The sequence below is a fragment of the Monomorium pharaonis genome, chromosome 4 (assembly GCF_013373865.1).
Source record: "Monomorium pharaonis isolate MP-MQ-018 chromosome 4, ASM1337386v2, whole genome shotgun sequence".
Lineage (NCBI taxonomy): Eukaryota > Metazoa > Arthropoda > Insecta > Hymenoptera > Formicidae > Monomorium > Monomorium pharaonis.
Window position 1 is genome coordinate 10,134,088 of NC_050470.1, and position 16,651 is coordinate 10,150,738.

At 36.3% G+C, this 16,651-nt stretch overlaps 2 protein-coding genes across 2 annotated transcripts; both read left to right on the forward strand.

Annotated features, from left to right (window-relative positions):
- Positions 1 to 2,546: 2,546 nt before the first annotated feature.
- On the forward strand, positions 2,547 to 7,125 carry LOC105837052. Its single transcript, XM_028190117.2, has 3 exons — positions 2,547 to 2,835; positions 3,492 to 3,536; positions 6,063 to 7,125. Exons 1-3 carry the CDS (start codon positions 2,824 to 2,826, stop codon positions 6,267 to 6,269), a joined length of 264 nt encoding a protein of 87 aa, XP_028045918.1. The 5' UTR covers positions 2,547 to 2,823; the 3' UTR covers positions 6,270 to 7,125.
- Positions 7,126 to 8,527: 1,402 nt separating this feature from the next.
- Positions 8,528 to 10,557, forward strand: LOC105837064. The gene is made up of 3 exons (XM_012681539.3): positions 8,528 to 8,614; positions 9,016 to 9,051; positions 9,662 to 10,557. Exons 1-3 carry the CDS (start codon positions 8,603 to 8,605, stop codon positions 9,881 to 9,883), a joined length of 270 nt encoding a protein of 89 aa, XP_012536993.1. The 5' UTR covers positions 8,528 to 8,602; the 3' UTR covers positions 9,884 to 10,557.
- Positions 10,558 to 16,651: the final 6,094 nt, after the last annotated feature.

Genomic DNA, 16,651 nt, shown 5'->3' on the forward strand with positions numbered 1-16,651 from the left:
TAAACGTTAATGGCATAATCGGCGTTACTTAAGTTTACTATCTCCAGTAATATGATATCGTTTTTTTTTTTTACTTACTATACGCGATGTCAGTGATTTTATACAATTTTTATTAAATCTGTGCTAGAGAGTAAGTAAGAAAATTTTGTTTATAAAACATTTGGTAATAAAAATTATAGAAACGCTTTATTTAAAAGATTACACATCTATCGCCCAAAGATATTATTCGTTGTACTACATATTGTCCGATTAATCCATGAGAGGAGGCAGTGATAATTCTAAAAAAGGATCCATTGTTAGCTGCACGTGGTGCATGTGCACCGATTTCTCAGCGTAATACCGATTTCAACACGAGGCCGAGTCTAGTGAGACGAATGACTAGAACAGAAGAAAAAGATCATACGGTTTTCCACGTGCGCCGCGGAGCTAAAACGTCGATTAAGGGAACACGCGCAGATTTCGCTATTGCGGAATTAATGTAACACGTAATACACAGAACGAAACTATACATACATCATCAGTTAATTAAACTCGAGTGAGGAAACGGCGAATTTCGCCGTTGTGAAATTAATATGCTGCACGTCGAACGGAATTGTACTCCGTATAAATTAATTACATCGGGAGGATTTCACACCGTGGCAAAGAGAAGAAGATTTATTTAAGGTTTCGAGAGGAAAACGGCGAAACGAAGCGGCTTATCCGCGCCTCCTTTGTATGTCGTAATGAGAAATCGATTCTCCTTTCCGTTCTCCCTGCATGCTGTACTGAAAAAAAAAAGTTAATTTGACAAAGTTTTCTCACTCGATTATATTTCTTCAGTTCAAGTATTTATTTGCTTTACTTAAATAGATAAATACTTGAATTAAAGTTCAAGTATTTTATGTATTTAGGTTAAACGAAAAAAATTTAATTGAGCTGAAAAAATTTAGTCAAAACTAAGAACCTTCTTTTCTCAGTGTGTAATACGTATAACGTTCACATCTTTCTGAAGTCTTTTCCGAAATATAAGCAATTGCGATTGCACTAAAAAAAATGTTGTTTATAGTATCAATGTACCACGTTTATTGACTAAAATTCATTGATACAATAAAGTTTTTTTTAATAGTATAAATATTACTATACATTGAATGTTTTCATTAGCCATAAATGAATTTCTTAATATAACGAATTATTGTTTGCTACAAAACCTAAAACATCATGACAATAAAATAATTCTTTGGACTAATTTTAATAAATTTTCCATCAGCAGAATGAACATTTCTTTGAAATTTATGTACAGTTTTGGCTCGGTGTGCAATTGCGGAATCGACCGAGCCCACGAAGAACGTTTCACGTTGCGGAAATCCATTGTTCCCAAGTCGCTTGTCAAATTCGCTTTAATTGAGGTCCAGTTAAGGCGAAGTTACTTTATTTCTCTCACCGTCCGAAAGAGTCCGAGGAAAACCTAAGGCGGCCGCCGTCTCTCTTCTGCGTTTCGGGGGATTGGCAATGTAATTGCGCCGCGTTGCGCGAGCCGTATATATTTTATTCGAGGCAATTGCGGGGAGATACCGCGTGGAAAGATAGGGGTCAACAATTGTTGTTTTTACGGCCGCACGTGCGGCGTATGTACGTCTTTTACGCAAGTCGCGAAGAAGAAAAGAAGAAAAACACGCCCGGGCGTTTTCTTTTTCCTACCTTCTCACAAACCTGCCTCTACATTTTCCGGTGAGCGAGCGTTACATCCTAATCGGCCGACACCATCAGCGCGGCCGATACGCCCGGCGCACCTGCAATACGCGCGGACTCCCTGGCGAACGTTACTTGTTACACGCCGGGTTAGTAACCCAACCTGCGATCCAGCCTCGTGACCGATACATCACGGCCGTGATCCCTGGATCCGCGGTGATAGATCTTAGACGAGATGCCGGCAGTGCTTATTATCGAGACGATTGTGAATATGACGTGGCGCCGTTTGTCAAAGTTGTGCAACCGCGCAGGGTGATCCGTTCACGAGCGGGCGGTGTCTAACGTTAGATGAACCATTGGCAGAAGATAAATTTAAGTACATCGCGATTATCGGATAATGTTCACGGTTTAGCACACGGTAAACCAACTCGGCGGCAATAGTTGTTGATTTTCTAATTACGCGACGGGGACTTTCTAATTGCGAGTAAAAATCTTTCCTTTTTTTTTTAACTTGGGGCATTTTTAGGAATATTATAAAGTGGAGTCACGTGAGTATACAGTCCAGTTCTACTTTCCTTTAGCTTTATACGTATATGTATCATGTTTGCCCGTGCGATCTTGCGAAACGCAATAATTTAGCTTTATCTTACTTCTCCACGTAGCCTTACGAAATAGAATAATTTCTTTAAATATGACGGATTTTTATTTATAATTATTTTAGATTTTGCAAACTATTGATAAATCTGGTGGCCGCGTCGCAAAACAGCGATTCGCCGTTCTTTATTCGTGCGACCTGCTTTCTCTAACGAATCAGATCAACGACATCGCGGGCTTCAGTTCATTTTGGCGTGCCCTTCTCCGACGGTCCGTGATCCTTGATCATCACTATAGGAATGTCATCCTGGTACCGGAAGCCGGTCGCGATCACGGCCGATTGGCACGCGGGCTCCCAATAAGGGATACGAAAGGGTCGCGCTATTGGTGAAAGGGGTCCGCATCCGAAGCGGTGCAATCGTCGGTGCCCCCCCCTCTCCGCCTCATCCCCTGGGTGCCCCTGGGCCTGGGCAGGGCTCCGCTATAAAAGCATACCGCGTCGCCCCTCGGACACGTAGTGTTTTCCCGCGTGCCGTACAAGAAAAACTGTCATCACACACCATGAAGTTCTTCGTAAGTTTCTCCTCGCGAGTATAACGCGAGGAAGTAAAAGTTAATTGTGGGCCCGCGAGAATAATAATCCCCCTAGCAATTGATTGTGGGGGTTCCGTTATGCGGTGTAGCGCAAGCTTCGCGTCTGCTTATGTTTATTTTGTATTATGCAAATACATTGAAATTATTTTATTTCGTAAAATTGTAATTTAGAAATCTCACTGCTATTAATGTTTAGAAATAAAATAAAAGATAAATGGTAGTTTGTGATTTACACATATAATTTATTATATGCGTATATAAAATATATATGTTATAAATTATATTTATATATTAATTATTTATTTAATTTTTACGTTGATTTAGTTCTTAATAACTTTGCTTAATTGCAAATTTCAATTTACGATATGAAATATTATATTGTCACAATAATGAAATTATTATATAAAAAGAGAAAGTTTTTTATGATTTATAATATTTGTACTGATTGCTAATATTTGAAATGTATAATTGAGGATATTTATTTAATTCTCTGTAGTTTTTATCGTATCATGACAGAAAGATTAAATATATTCTGAATATTAAAAATTATTATGTGTTCTTATATATTCTTATATGCTTGCATTGCATTGCACTATTATATTGTTATATTGTATTATATTGTTGTATTATTGCAGATTGTTTTGTTCGCCATTGTGGCTGCCGTCAGCGCTGGATACGAGGCAAGTACTTCATAATTATCATTTAAAGAAACTTATATTTACATAAATCTTACATTTTATATTATTATTTCTCTTTAAATGTATACGCTAATATAGTAATTAATGTTCTAATTTTATTATAACAACGTAAATCATCTGTCAACGTTTCTGCTACTTTTCTAGATTTCACTCGTGTGATTAATTAAACTTTCATTGTTTCACTCTTATTATTAATTTTTAGCGACTCTCGATGATTCTTTTTTCTTAAATAACTGAACATTTCTCGTTACCCTAGTGACATTCGAGCGACTCGAGTCTCAACGAGGAGACACGTGTTAACAAGGTATCTGTCTGTATGATCATCATTTCTTCTCTTAATATCAGCCATTTTGAGGAAGATACAGGTTTTTAATCTGTCGGTTCGTAAATTAATTTTTCAAAAGTGAATCATTGTCATCGCTGTCGTCGTTCATCAAGCATGACTGATATTTCACCTAACTGCACTTTTTATATTCTGATACCTCAACAACTTGAGTTTCTTGAGTTTTCTTTATGCCTCTCTGTAAATTCTTTTTAATATACTGATAAATCTCAATAAATTCATACAACAAATATTTCTTATGTCTATCTAGTAACAAAGTCTTCTTTTAATCTTTCTCTCGTCTCCGTGAAAGTTTCTACATCGGCCGCTATTCTCATTCTACTCTTTGCAACATTCTCTCGATCTACGATAACTTCTCATCTCTTAAAATACCATCCGCTGGCTGATAAACGTTATGTGGGGACCACGAAGGCTCGTTCTATTTCTTTTCTGACGGCCGAGTAACTCTGGACGGGAAAGTAGCTTCACGTAACACCTGTGTTACCGAGGCGATCGATTACGATCGTATGAAAAACGACTGTTTGATCGCATCTCAGATAGCGCAGCCCTGGGTGGCTCCTGTGGTGCACGCCTCTCCAGTGGTGCATTCCGCTCCGGTGGTGCACGCGCCTCAGCCCTGGCTCGCGCACCAGCCCTGGGTCGCACCTGCGCCTAAATACGTCAAGGTCGCTGCTCCCGTAGCGCACGCCAAGGTAATGGTGGTAGAAAAACTGTCATCGGGAAATCGATTCCACCTTATCACGGGATAGATATTTAATCGCCTCTTAGGGTTCTTTGGCCCAGAAACGATACGAAACTCAGACCAGACAATTTATTGCCCGATGAAGCAGGTAATGTGCCACGATAGCGGAGAAATGAATAAATAAGAAAAATCGGTAATAACGATGGAGAAGTATTGCCGAAGTATTTGTAGTAGGCGTTTAGAGTTTGACGTTAAATCAAGTAATAATATATATATAATTTTTCATTCGGTTTTGTGAATTCGACAAGACAAATTGAGGTAATGAGCAAGTTATTAAATGTTAATTGCAGTTTGACGCGTGATAGAAGTCGAAAAATGTCTAGGAATGCACTAGGAAATGAAAGACATAATTATTATACCTTTCACGGGTATGGCTTAAGATACCTGAGACGATAGTACTATAATTACATGATTACACGACGATGAATAATAATAACGGTCTTCGGAAAATGTCAAACGAGAGAACGAACAGAAACGGTTATTTCGTGTCGTCGATTGCGCCTTCTCTTTCGTTTAATGACCGGTCGATTTCTAATGTTACATTACGTTACTAGATCTGATCGGTAGTTACATGTCTCTCTTGCTTTACGGTGCAGCCGAACCGGCAGCGGAATAGGCGTTCGCGAGCGCTAGCTAATTGGATTTTCTATTAATCGGAGATCTATAAACAGGCTGTGACGAAATCGGGCTCAATTGCACCGAAATAATCGATGCAATTTATTTACGTAACGCCTATCCCGCCTCCAAGTCTCTGTTGCATAATTAATGATAAGCAGCTTACGTTTGTTCTGTTCGTTTTCACAACTACTCAGAAATCTGGTAGTAATGCTGATACCTCATTGAGGAAATGTGAAGTTTCTTTTATAAAATGTTTCGAATTTTTTCTTTATAATTACTATTTTGTTATTATAATTCCAACGCACGAATGATAAAAACGCATTACATAAATTTACACATGAATTATATAATAATTGATTTTAATATTAAAAAATTAATTTGATATCTTACTGGCACTTATTTCTTAAATAAATTATTATTAATATCATTCAAGATAAATCACCTTCGATTAACTACAATAATAATACTGTTTTATCAAATAGCAATAAAAATATTTTACATAATCAATACTTTACGATGGTTTATTTTTTACTTTTGATCGCATTTTGTGTAAACAAAAAAAATAATATAAATTAATACTTTTACATTTATTTAATATACATATGTAACATCGATATATAACATACACGTTTATTTCTTATTTATTTAATAGCTTTATTCAATATACATATCACATATACATATTATTTTTCTTATTTGGTTTTGTTTTGCGCAGCTGCGTAACTGTCCTACTTGCACTTTAGAAATTATGTTTAATAATAATTCTAGTAACACAATCCTGATACCATTTTCTTATCACTTACAGCAAGTATACCACGCGCATTACATCCCCCAGCAGCCCGCCATTCCGCCCCCGCATCCGGGTCCCCTGCATATCAAGGGAAATGACCACGTCACCAGAATACATTATGGCGCTCCTCATGTTCCGCATCCACATCTCGTTGGCGTCGAGCATTACGTACCCGCCCCGGAACCAGCGATCTCCGTCGTGAAGACTGGACACGGCTGGTAAAAAGGGAACCCCCGTCTAACGATGTCCCCCGACTAAACCCGTTGGTCCAGAGTGGTCTATACCGGAAACGGCAGTCACATTCCGAGTCTTATCAAGCAATGACAGCAGACAACTTCGTCGACGATATATCTAATTTCTGGCGTATATACCCGAATAACAATTGAAGAGGAAAAAACACACACGGCCAAGGATCTATCGACAACCATCAAAATCAGCCCACAAAATCCCCAAGGAATTTCGAGGAGAAACGAAAAATCGTGGACCACTCGCGGATCGCAGACCAGGCAGCTAAACTCAAGAATAAAGAAAAACATTCGTCCTGATTTTACCTTAAAGCTACATATGACACGCCTTACACAAATACACATGGACACCAACACCCGCGTCTATTTCTGTTCCTGCGTCTTTCCCCAACACCGAAATTCTCGTGCGGCAATTGTGATATTGAAGAAGACATCACAACATCGAAGAGAGCGTTTTCCCTTCCCCTCCTCTCCCCCCCCCCCCAATTTCTTGGATCCTATCCCTATTTTTCTTCACTGTCCGCAGCAACACTTTTATTTATTTTCTAATAAAAGTTAATTTGTGTACGTCTTGTGATAAACCAGAAATTGCGTTGTCGTTCTTTATTCGATCACCCAATACGATCCGTTTTTCTTCCCTTCGTTCTGTTCTTTTCCGTTTTTTCGTAATTCTATGTACTTTTATTACTTAATTTTTTCCCTTTTTCTTCTACTCTCGAAAGAAGTGGTAATGATTAGTTATGATAGCTCCCTTGGAAGAAATAAATACCGGAATGATTACGTGTAAAACGTGGGTAAAATAGCAAATTGTGCAATATATTATTAAATGAGTACATGCTACACCGTTCTACAATTTTCCTCTCAACTTTTCCCGAGCTACATTCTCAAAGTCTGCAAGATCAGTCGAGTGTAACAGGGTACAGACACTTGTTTACAAGTCAATCATAGCTGAAAACGAGTGGTTGCTTTTAAAAGTCTGTAAAAGTTCGCCAGCACTGATAAACTGGGTCATTTTGCAAGCAGAATTAATTATCATTTAATTAAATTATTAGTAGAAAGATTTTGATTATTACAGCAAAGCAAATATATAATGTCTGGTTTAAGCTCGGTTTAATAATAGATAGAGATCATAATATCATTATTATATTATTAATAGCTGCCATTATAAATTGAGTTAATATGATATTAATTTCGATATATCTCAACCCATGCGTACATTTTACTGTAATTAATATAAAACAATTTACAGTTTTATGTTGTTGGAGTATTGAACAATCGTCAGTCCTATTTTTAGTAGAACATGATATCATTCATGTCTTGTTTTTCGATATTCAATTTCTTGCGTTATTGATAAATTATTAATGTTGTATATAAATGCTGCATGATGTATATAAATAAGTAGAACGAAGTGGAACTAAGGAAAAAAATTCGAAAATGAAAGTAAAACTACAGTTAAAACATTATTGTTAAGATACAGTAATGAATAATAATGAAATTTATATATTTTAATATTTATATGTAAATTAAATTTATGTTAAAATTATATATATAACAAAATCTATAATAAACCATATTAACAATAATAGAATATATTAATAATAACGCAAATTATGCAAGGTATAATATTATTTTTGTTATGAAATATTAGTAAAAATTGGGCAAAAAATATATTTTGTAATTAGAACCAGATTAAAATGAATGTGGAACTTAATGTAAAATTAATTTAAAAATTAAGCTATGCGTGCATAAATGGTTAAATCACAGCTTCAACTGGCGTAGAAAAAGGTTTTTATTCTGTGATTCCTTAAAGAAAAAAACTCGCATCGCGTGGATCGTGTCAATTTAATCGTTGTAATTCAGCATCGCGATTCAACACGCCGTTCTGTTGCATTCAAGTGAAGCACATTTCACTTCACTGCATTCACATTCACACCCAATTCACCAATTACCGTAATGAATCAGGTTAATAAGACGAGTCTAGCGCCTCTCTTTGATGGTCCGACGATTATCTCACGATCTTCAGTCTCATGATCAGCATCAAGGGTGAGGCTGTCATTGATATCGAAAATATCGGAAGCGTGACAGGGCGTGACGGCGCGGTTGGGCGGGCAACCTAACAAGGGGGCCCGAAAGGGTGTCGGTCGCGTGGTTAGTGAAAGGGGTCCGTGTGACGTGCAACATCGTGCCCCCGCCTGACGCCCCGAGAGTGGGTCTGGACTTGGGCAGGGACCTGCTATAAAAGCATACCGCGTCGCCCCTTGAAGACATAGTGTTTGCTCGCATAACACGCAAGAAAAACCACCGTTCGCCATGAAGTGCTTCGTAAGTTTTTCCCTTCACCCGCGACACACAAGTTCGCCACGTCGATTTAGCACACTTATTTTTATCTTACATCTTCATTTGCATGCAAAATTGCAAGAATTTGTATAGAGAGATACATTAAACTTTGCTTAGACAACTTAAATACTTGAATTTTATCATACTTGTATCCATTTTATATCTATTTATAATACATTGCTTTTATACATGACACATTTTATTTTACTTATATTTTTTCGAGTTTTTACTTGAGCTTAGTTCTACGCGTCTTTTTATCTATTTCTTATTTCATTTTTTATCATTCTTAAATGTTGGTCTTTTTTTAATGCTAAAATTTAAATTAAAAAATCTAAAAATCTAAATATATTTTTATCAATGTATTAAATGACATGTCCTCTTTGCAGATCATTCTGTTCGCCCTTGTGGCTGCCGCTAGTGCTGTGAGTATTTTACACTTATCTATACATATATATTAAACAAAATTATTTACAACAATTTTATAATTTTTCTACCAAATCTAAAACCTTTACGAATAATTTTTTATTTAATTCCAAGTTAATATACCGTTTATAAATTTGAAATTGCAAATTATTAATAAAATATATATTATAAAAAGTGTACAATTACATATTATAATTATTTATTAAATAGTCATACAATATAATTATTTATAACAAAAAATATATTTTTTAATATAATATTAATTGTTAAAATTAGCAGAAACGGTAATTAACCACAAAGCAACAGCTGAACAGTATCAATCTAATTATTGGTTTATCATTTGATTTTCTACTCAATTAAATCCATTATGTCTGCGTCGAAACCTAGCCGCAACTGCATCAAATTGATCACGCTCACTCGTGTAATTTCCATCCCGAATCCCGATTGTAGTTGCTCAACCATTCTAAACTCCCCCGCGTTCACTCGCAATTTCATAATGGCAAAATATACATATAATATACGTTCCCTAAAGAAATCCCCTGGAGAAATTCTGATTTTTTAAAATTGTTTTAATTGCACAATTCAGATAGATGTCTTTTTCATGTTTAGGGACTCCATGCGGAGCACATCCACGTCGCTGGCAACCCCCCCATTCCGGGTCCCAAAGCCGCCCCCCTCGCCCTCCACGGTAACGACCACACCACCCGCATCCACTACTCTGGACCGCACGTAGGGCATCCGCACTTGGTGGGAGTCGAGGTTTTCAAGCCGGCGCCGCATTACGAGCCCAGCTGGGACAACGTGGCCGTCCACGGACACGGCTGGCATTAGATCCCCTCACCTGAGCCAGCAGACCCGCTGGTCCGGAGTGGTCCACGCCGAACGCGTCATCCTGAGGCTGATATGAGGCAGCGAATCAGCGACCACCACGATTGGTGATACCGACACAACGAGCGAAGTCTCTGCCGAAGCCACTTCGACAGGGCGTTTCAATTCCGTGCGAGAGATCGCTCGCCGAGGATATCTCCGGCCCCGAGGGTTGAGAATCTTCGTTTCGAGAGTCGAGGTTCACGGAGGAGTATCGTTGCGAAATTACATTGTATTGGCAGATCGAAAATGGAATTCGACTGCTTCAGGATAGCCGCCATTCACTTGGGCCACTCCCGAGGACCGTTCCCACAAAAGACCAGGCAATCAAACTTTGAAAAAAAAAAAATAGGCCTTCCCGTCACTCCCTCATTTTCTTTACGTTTTACCTTGACGCTACACATATGACACGCATATCGTACGAACATCCTACGAACAATCAGGTCCTTTCGTCCTCCCATTCTCCCACTTCATTTAGTCAACGTCGAAATTCTTCTGTGCGGCAATATCGAAGAAGAGACCACAACATCACACCGCGGCCATCTCTTCCTGTCCCCACTATTCGTCTTCCGGCAGCAACACTTTTATTTATTTTATAATAAAAGTCGATTTTTACGTCTTGTGATAAAAAAAAAAAATTGCGTCGTTTGCTTTATTCGATTTCACCCTGAGCGCATATACATCTCGCATAATTGCATAATGTTGCGTTACGTCATAAAAGTTATTTAACTCATAGATCGTATGTAAGATTAGATGGAATAGTGCGATATTAGTGAAAAGATAAATAATTTCAAAGTAAAACTAGTATGAAAGAGCTAGGACTAATGGAAACTAGGTAAAGAGACATTTGAAGCAGAGCTGTATTAGTTCAAATAAAACTGAAACAAATTCGCAGTTCGTTTGACATTCACTGAAGTTTATTGGATTGGAAATTGGGAAACGGCTAATAGTGCAGTACGTATCAAGTCAATCATGCAAAACGGCTCGATAGCGGGGCTTTGTTGGGGCTCTCGGTAACGACCGGTCAACGATACGTCAATTTCGCGTTGTTAACTTCATTAATATTGCTACTCGACTGTATTTCATGGTCTTGACTACGTAACTCGATTGCACAAACTGATATTAGGCTAACGTTTTCGCATGCACTTTGTCCGAATAAACCGACCATGTCGTTTATTCAATGAGCACAAATCGTTTCGACATGTCACGTTCATCTAAGCGTGTGGCCCCCTAAGGATTTCTTCTTTACGAGATAAAGAACGTTTTTTTCTTTTTTTCAAATTAGCGTAAAGAAAGTTTACCACTTCCACGCGTTATTTGCTCAGATCGGGCTGCACATCCGTCAGATTGCATTGTCCATTTCGCGGGGAAGGTTCGTTTTGTAGAAAAACTTTGTGCAAACGCCCCGACCGCGAATCAATCTAACGTCGCCGAGCAACGGACAGTCCAAACAGAGCCACCCCAAAGCCGGCTGCCGTTCTTCTTCTCTTCGCGCGACGATTCGTGTCGTGTGCATCCGATGCCGCGATTCGAATCGCGCATGTTTTTTGTCACGCATGTAATTAATCGACTCGACTTTATGGAATTCATCGCAATCGCACGCCGTCGTTCAGCTGACGGGGGACAGAGGAGAGCTCGCCCACGAGGATTCCACAAGCGGTAGCATCACGAATGACATGTCATCACCTTGTCGACACGAACTCGCTGCGTCTAAAATGTACAACAAGATTTCTGCATGTAATTCCTCAATTGTGTATATATGTCAATCTTCAAAGTTCGTACAAATTCTTTAAAACACATCCACGTTTAAAAATAGTAATTTTTTAATAACTACATTAAAATATCTGTGAGGTTGAAAATTCCTTACGGTAGCTTCGGTTTTGTTGCACAGTTTTTGATGGATTTTTTTGACACTTTTTTGACACTAGACTTTTTCTATGCAAAAACTTCTGTAACGATCCTTAATACTGATAGTGGATTTCTTTTAAAATGACAGTCACCTTGCGATACATTTGTCGAGGGGAATATTTGATCAATATGTTTGCTGTGTAATCATCAATAATTACGTTGAAATAATTTTAATCAATGTTAAGCTCCTTATGTTCAGAATTTTTATACGACTTCGTTCAATTCTTTCAATATTAGACAAAAACAATAAAATAATAAAATAATTCAATATTCCATTATTTTAATTAACAATTAGAATTTCTAGTTTCTGTTTACATCTTCATTGTTATTGATTATTTACTCTAATAATTAATAATTTATTAATTTTGTTTTGTATACTCTTTCTGCAATTTTCAAATTTTAAATATTTATCTTATTATTTTATTTTTATTATATATATATATATATATATCTTTGTTTTCGTTTAATTAAATATATTTATTAATAAGATTTTATTAAAAAAGAAAAAAAAAGAAACGAAGTCCCCGACAAAACTTGCCGGCGAATTCAGCCGATTTATTAATCTTGTTAAGTTCTTAGAATCGTTTGCGGTCTCACCGCGGGATTTCAGCATCACGTTGGTGCTTTTCTAGATAATTTTACGAGTGTCTTTATGGTTTGTTCGTTCATTCGGAAAACACTCTGGGCGCTGCTTGCTTAAAGGCAAACGATTGTGCAACAGGAAAGAAGGAATTACACATACCTCGGCGAAACTGTTCTATGGAAAAAGGGACACGATATCCGATCGTACGATCGTTTTACCGATTGTATGTTCTTGTTTGCGCGACGACCGTTTTGCTCTATTTCTACCCCATTCGCGAAATGTTATGCAATCACGCTCGTAATCATGCTGGCGCATGTGCTGGCAATGCGTTACGTTCTTGTGAACTCTTATGAGGATTCTCGCATACCCGCGAGAGAAAGCAAACTGCGCATTATTGAGACTTGTAATTAATGATTAAAAAGATTACATAGAATATTAAATTAAACTAGAAATGTATAACATAATGTATAACATCAAATTGAATGAATTTCTAAGTTTGTTTGATTTTATTTAAAACATTTAATTACTAACGTATTATGAAAAACATTTAAGTAAAATCCGAAGTTAATTTATTATTTTGAAAGTCCTGAATTCTTTTTCAAAGTTTATCCTTTTTAATTCAGAGTTAAAAAATATAAATTGGAAAATTATTACTTTAACAACGTAATACGTAAGTCAGATATTATCGCGAGTAACGAGAAATTAAAATAGAAATGACGGTATTCCATTGAAAATTCTTACGTTCTCCAATTTATTGAAATGGCACGAGCGAGTTATTTACATCGAAGTGAACGTTATCGCGGAGAGCCGAGAGAGTGTCGGAGAGTCTACGTTGCCCACCCGCTTATAATTATACTGCATGTCGCTCTCGGAGATTTTTAATTTTTCTATCCGAGGCTCGAGAACACAAAATGCCAGCTAATCCGTACAACGAATAACATATGGAAACAGGTGTTTTTCTTCATAAAACCATCGCCGCGAGCTCAGTTCGCAGCGGTGCGTAGCCGACTGGCAAATATACAATTACGACTGCTGCATTGCGAATTATTGCTTGCGACAAGCTTTTTCTGCATACGGATAGGTAGTTGGTTTTTTTCGCGCTGCAACGACAGTGGTAGAACCGTTGTGGCCCCAAAATGCGATCACGCGAAGTATATTATCTATTGCGATCGCGAAGTCACCCATTTGTCGCAATCCGCCGTTTTAAATTCTATTTAAACCTACTTTATCATCGGCCTTCTTTTTCTCTACAATATATTTTGATCTTATTCGTATTTTACTAAACTTTTTATTTGTTACGTAATATTAAGTTTCTATTTAAAGTTTTTATAAATAGAAAATTATGCATATTTTGTTATGGATATATCGGGTAATCCTATTAGCTAATAATTTTATTATCCAATAGCTCTTTACTAATTCTTTAAATTTTATTAATATTTTCTCTTAAATATACATTTCTTTAAGATCAATGTAAACAGAAAAGCAAAGTAAATTCCAGAAAGCGCTATACTGTCTACATTACTAAATCACATAATTATATATGCGTTATATCTATTTAGATATTCAGCTGATAATCACCAAAATGTCTCACGTTCGAACCGGTTGGTAGAAAATCCCGGCGTATCGACAAGTTAGATCGAGCCCCCCGTTAATGATCACGCCTCCAAGTCGAGTAATGATCATTCGAGCGTATAGTTCGCCCGTACTCAAGCATGACACCAACACGTATATAATAATTTACATACACGGGCATTTAATTAGGTTCCCAGTCGCGCCCCCAGTCTGCCAGTAGCACATACCTCATGACGATAAATCTTGATTGCTATCCCGACAAATGTATCTTTCGGTCAGCCGGTGGAACTATGTATTAATGTTCTCAATGGCAGTTAGATAAGAATCTATTCGTTCGAATTTACATGATAATCGGGAGATGCATTCGGCGATATGATTGATAATGACGAATTACGAGAATGCACTGAACTACTGGCGAATGGAACCCCGTTATGAAACTTGAAATGCACCTTCCATTACGTTGGTCAACAAAATTATATTATTTGCAGATTTTTTAAGGAGATTTATGGGTTATTTTTATTAGTTTGCATTAAACGTGAATTTGGCTTTAAAAAATATTAAATTTGTTTTGGTTTTGAAATAAACAGAGTAAAAATGCAAAAAAAACGTGTTTTTAATCGTTTTTTAGCATTTAAACAGAAAAACAACGAGAACTTTTAGAAACTTTCTCAAGATAATAAGAAAGCTTAAATTTCGCGTTTTTAGACTATAGGTCGCAATATTAGATGCCATTAACTTGAAGTACTCAGTAAAATATTATATTTTTATACGAGCGCGCACTGAGTTTGCCACATGTTTTTCTAACCGCGCGTATACTGTTCTCTTTGCTCTCTAACTGGCTTTTTATATTATTTACAAATCCGGATGTTAACTAATGTCCTTTACGAATAAAAGTGCTTTCTCATATAAATCTCTTTGGTTTTTTAAAACACTTTTTTGCCCTTTAAAAATAGAATAATCTAGTAATTTTATTTCTGGAGCAGAATTTTATGGGAAAAAAGCTTTGCGAAATGAGTTGCAATTAAATCAGCAAAAAATTGGAGAGCGGAAAGAACACTGCGCGCGGCCAGAAAAACATGTAGCGAAATCAGTGAGTACTCCTAAAAAAAATTGTTGCTATGTATATTAATAGCACCTAATATTTCAATCTATAACCAAAAAGAGCAAAGTTTCGACTTTTATTTTATCAATTAGAAAGCTTTAAAGACTTTACGTTATTTTTTTTTACGTTTTTTTATGTTCAAACGGCTTAAAATATGTTTTTTTGCACCTTGGATTCCGTTTAAAAATTAGAGCAAATTTACTATTTTTATTTTTCATAGATTTAGATTCTACGGGGAAGAAACTTACCTAGAATCGGTTGTCCGGTCTTTTTGTTTACTAATGTAATCGGAACTTGGAAAAAAGCTGCTTATCTTGCTTTCACTATTAGCTTTCATTTCTTTTTTATTCAATTTCCAATTATAAATCGTCATTTAATATTATATATCTTCTCATGTTTCCTTTTTCTTTTCCTCTTTTCTTAAGCATAAGATATACGTTTGAGATATTCGTGATGTCACAAGGGATTGTCGGTTTTCTTAATCGATTTACCTATACGTTTGTGAGGTGGTTATCGATTGTAATGTCATACTCGTGTCTCCGTCGTCTCGAAATCATAATAATTCTAGACGGGTAAGCGGGCACCACACGAAATAAATTTCCTTTCTATTGACCAGGAACTGCTTACCAAGGAACTGGAGCAACTTCCCCAATAACGGGAGCACGTTCGCGAATACGCGATCACACGCTATCTATCCGATGGAGCGGTTGCATGAATAATGAATGCATGCAGCGTGCGGTGCATTACGTAGCACGCGTTGTTGCATACTTTCTCTCTTCGTAATAAACGTTTTTCCATGATAAAACGTGTTTCCTCGGACACCGCCCGCTGCACGTGCGCTATGTGCAGCAATCTTGACACGTCCTGTCAGTTTGATATGCAATATATCTTAACCATGATATTGAGATGACAGCTTTTAACAATGATGATCGATTAGCAATGACTACTGTTAATTACTTATTGGTTCATTTGTTTCTACTTTTATGTAATGGTATGTAATTCTATTCTCATCAATTTCGCATTTAATACTTACCTATATAGTTTGCAATTGTTACAAATTAATAGAGCAGTACGTTAAACATACGTAATTATATAATTATATATAAAACATTTTTAATTTTATTTGGTACAAAAAATTAATTAAGTCTGAAATTATCTTATTAATTCTTAAAATTATTATTGTGCTTTATAATTTTACTAGTTAAATTCTAAATTGATTATCTTTATAACAAAGATTTGATTAAATTTATGTTTATTATATTTATATAATAGTAGAAGAATTCTTAAAAAATTGATATGTAAAATAGTAAATAATAGTATAATAATATAACCAATATTATTTATTAAATATTTTTACAATAATATTACGTCTTAGTATTTTTTAATAATATTACTTTCAACTTCAATAAAAAAGATTTTCTTTCTGCTATTTTTTTTATTTCGCTCATATTTATTTTAGAACTTCGTTCTTAAGCTAGACAATGAAACTTACATTCAGCTAGAACTTCAACGGAAGTAAAATTACATAAACGTTTAGTGTACTTCGTAACTACCTTGAGGAAGGTGC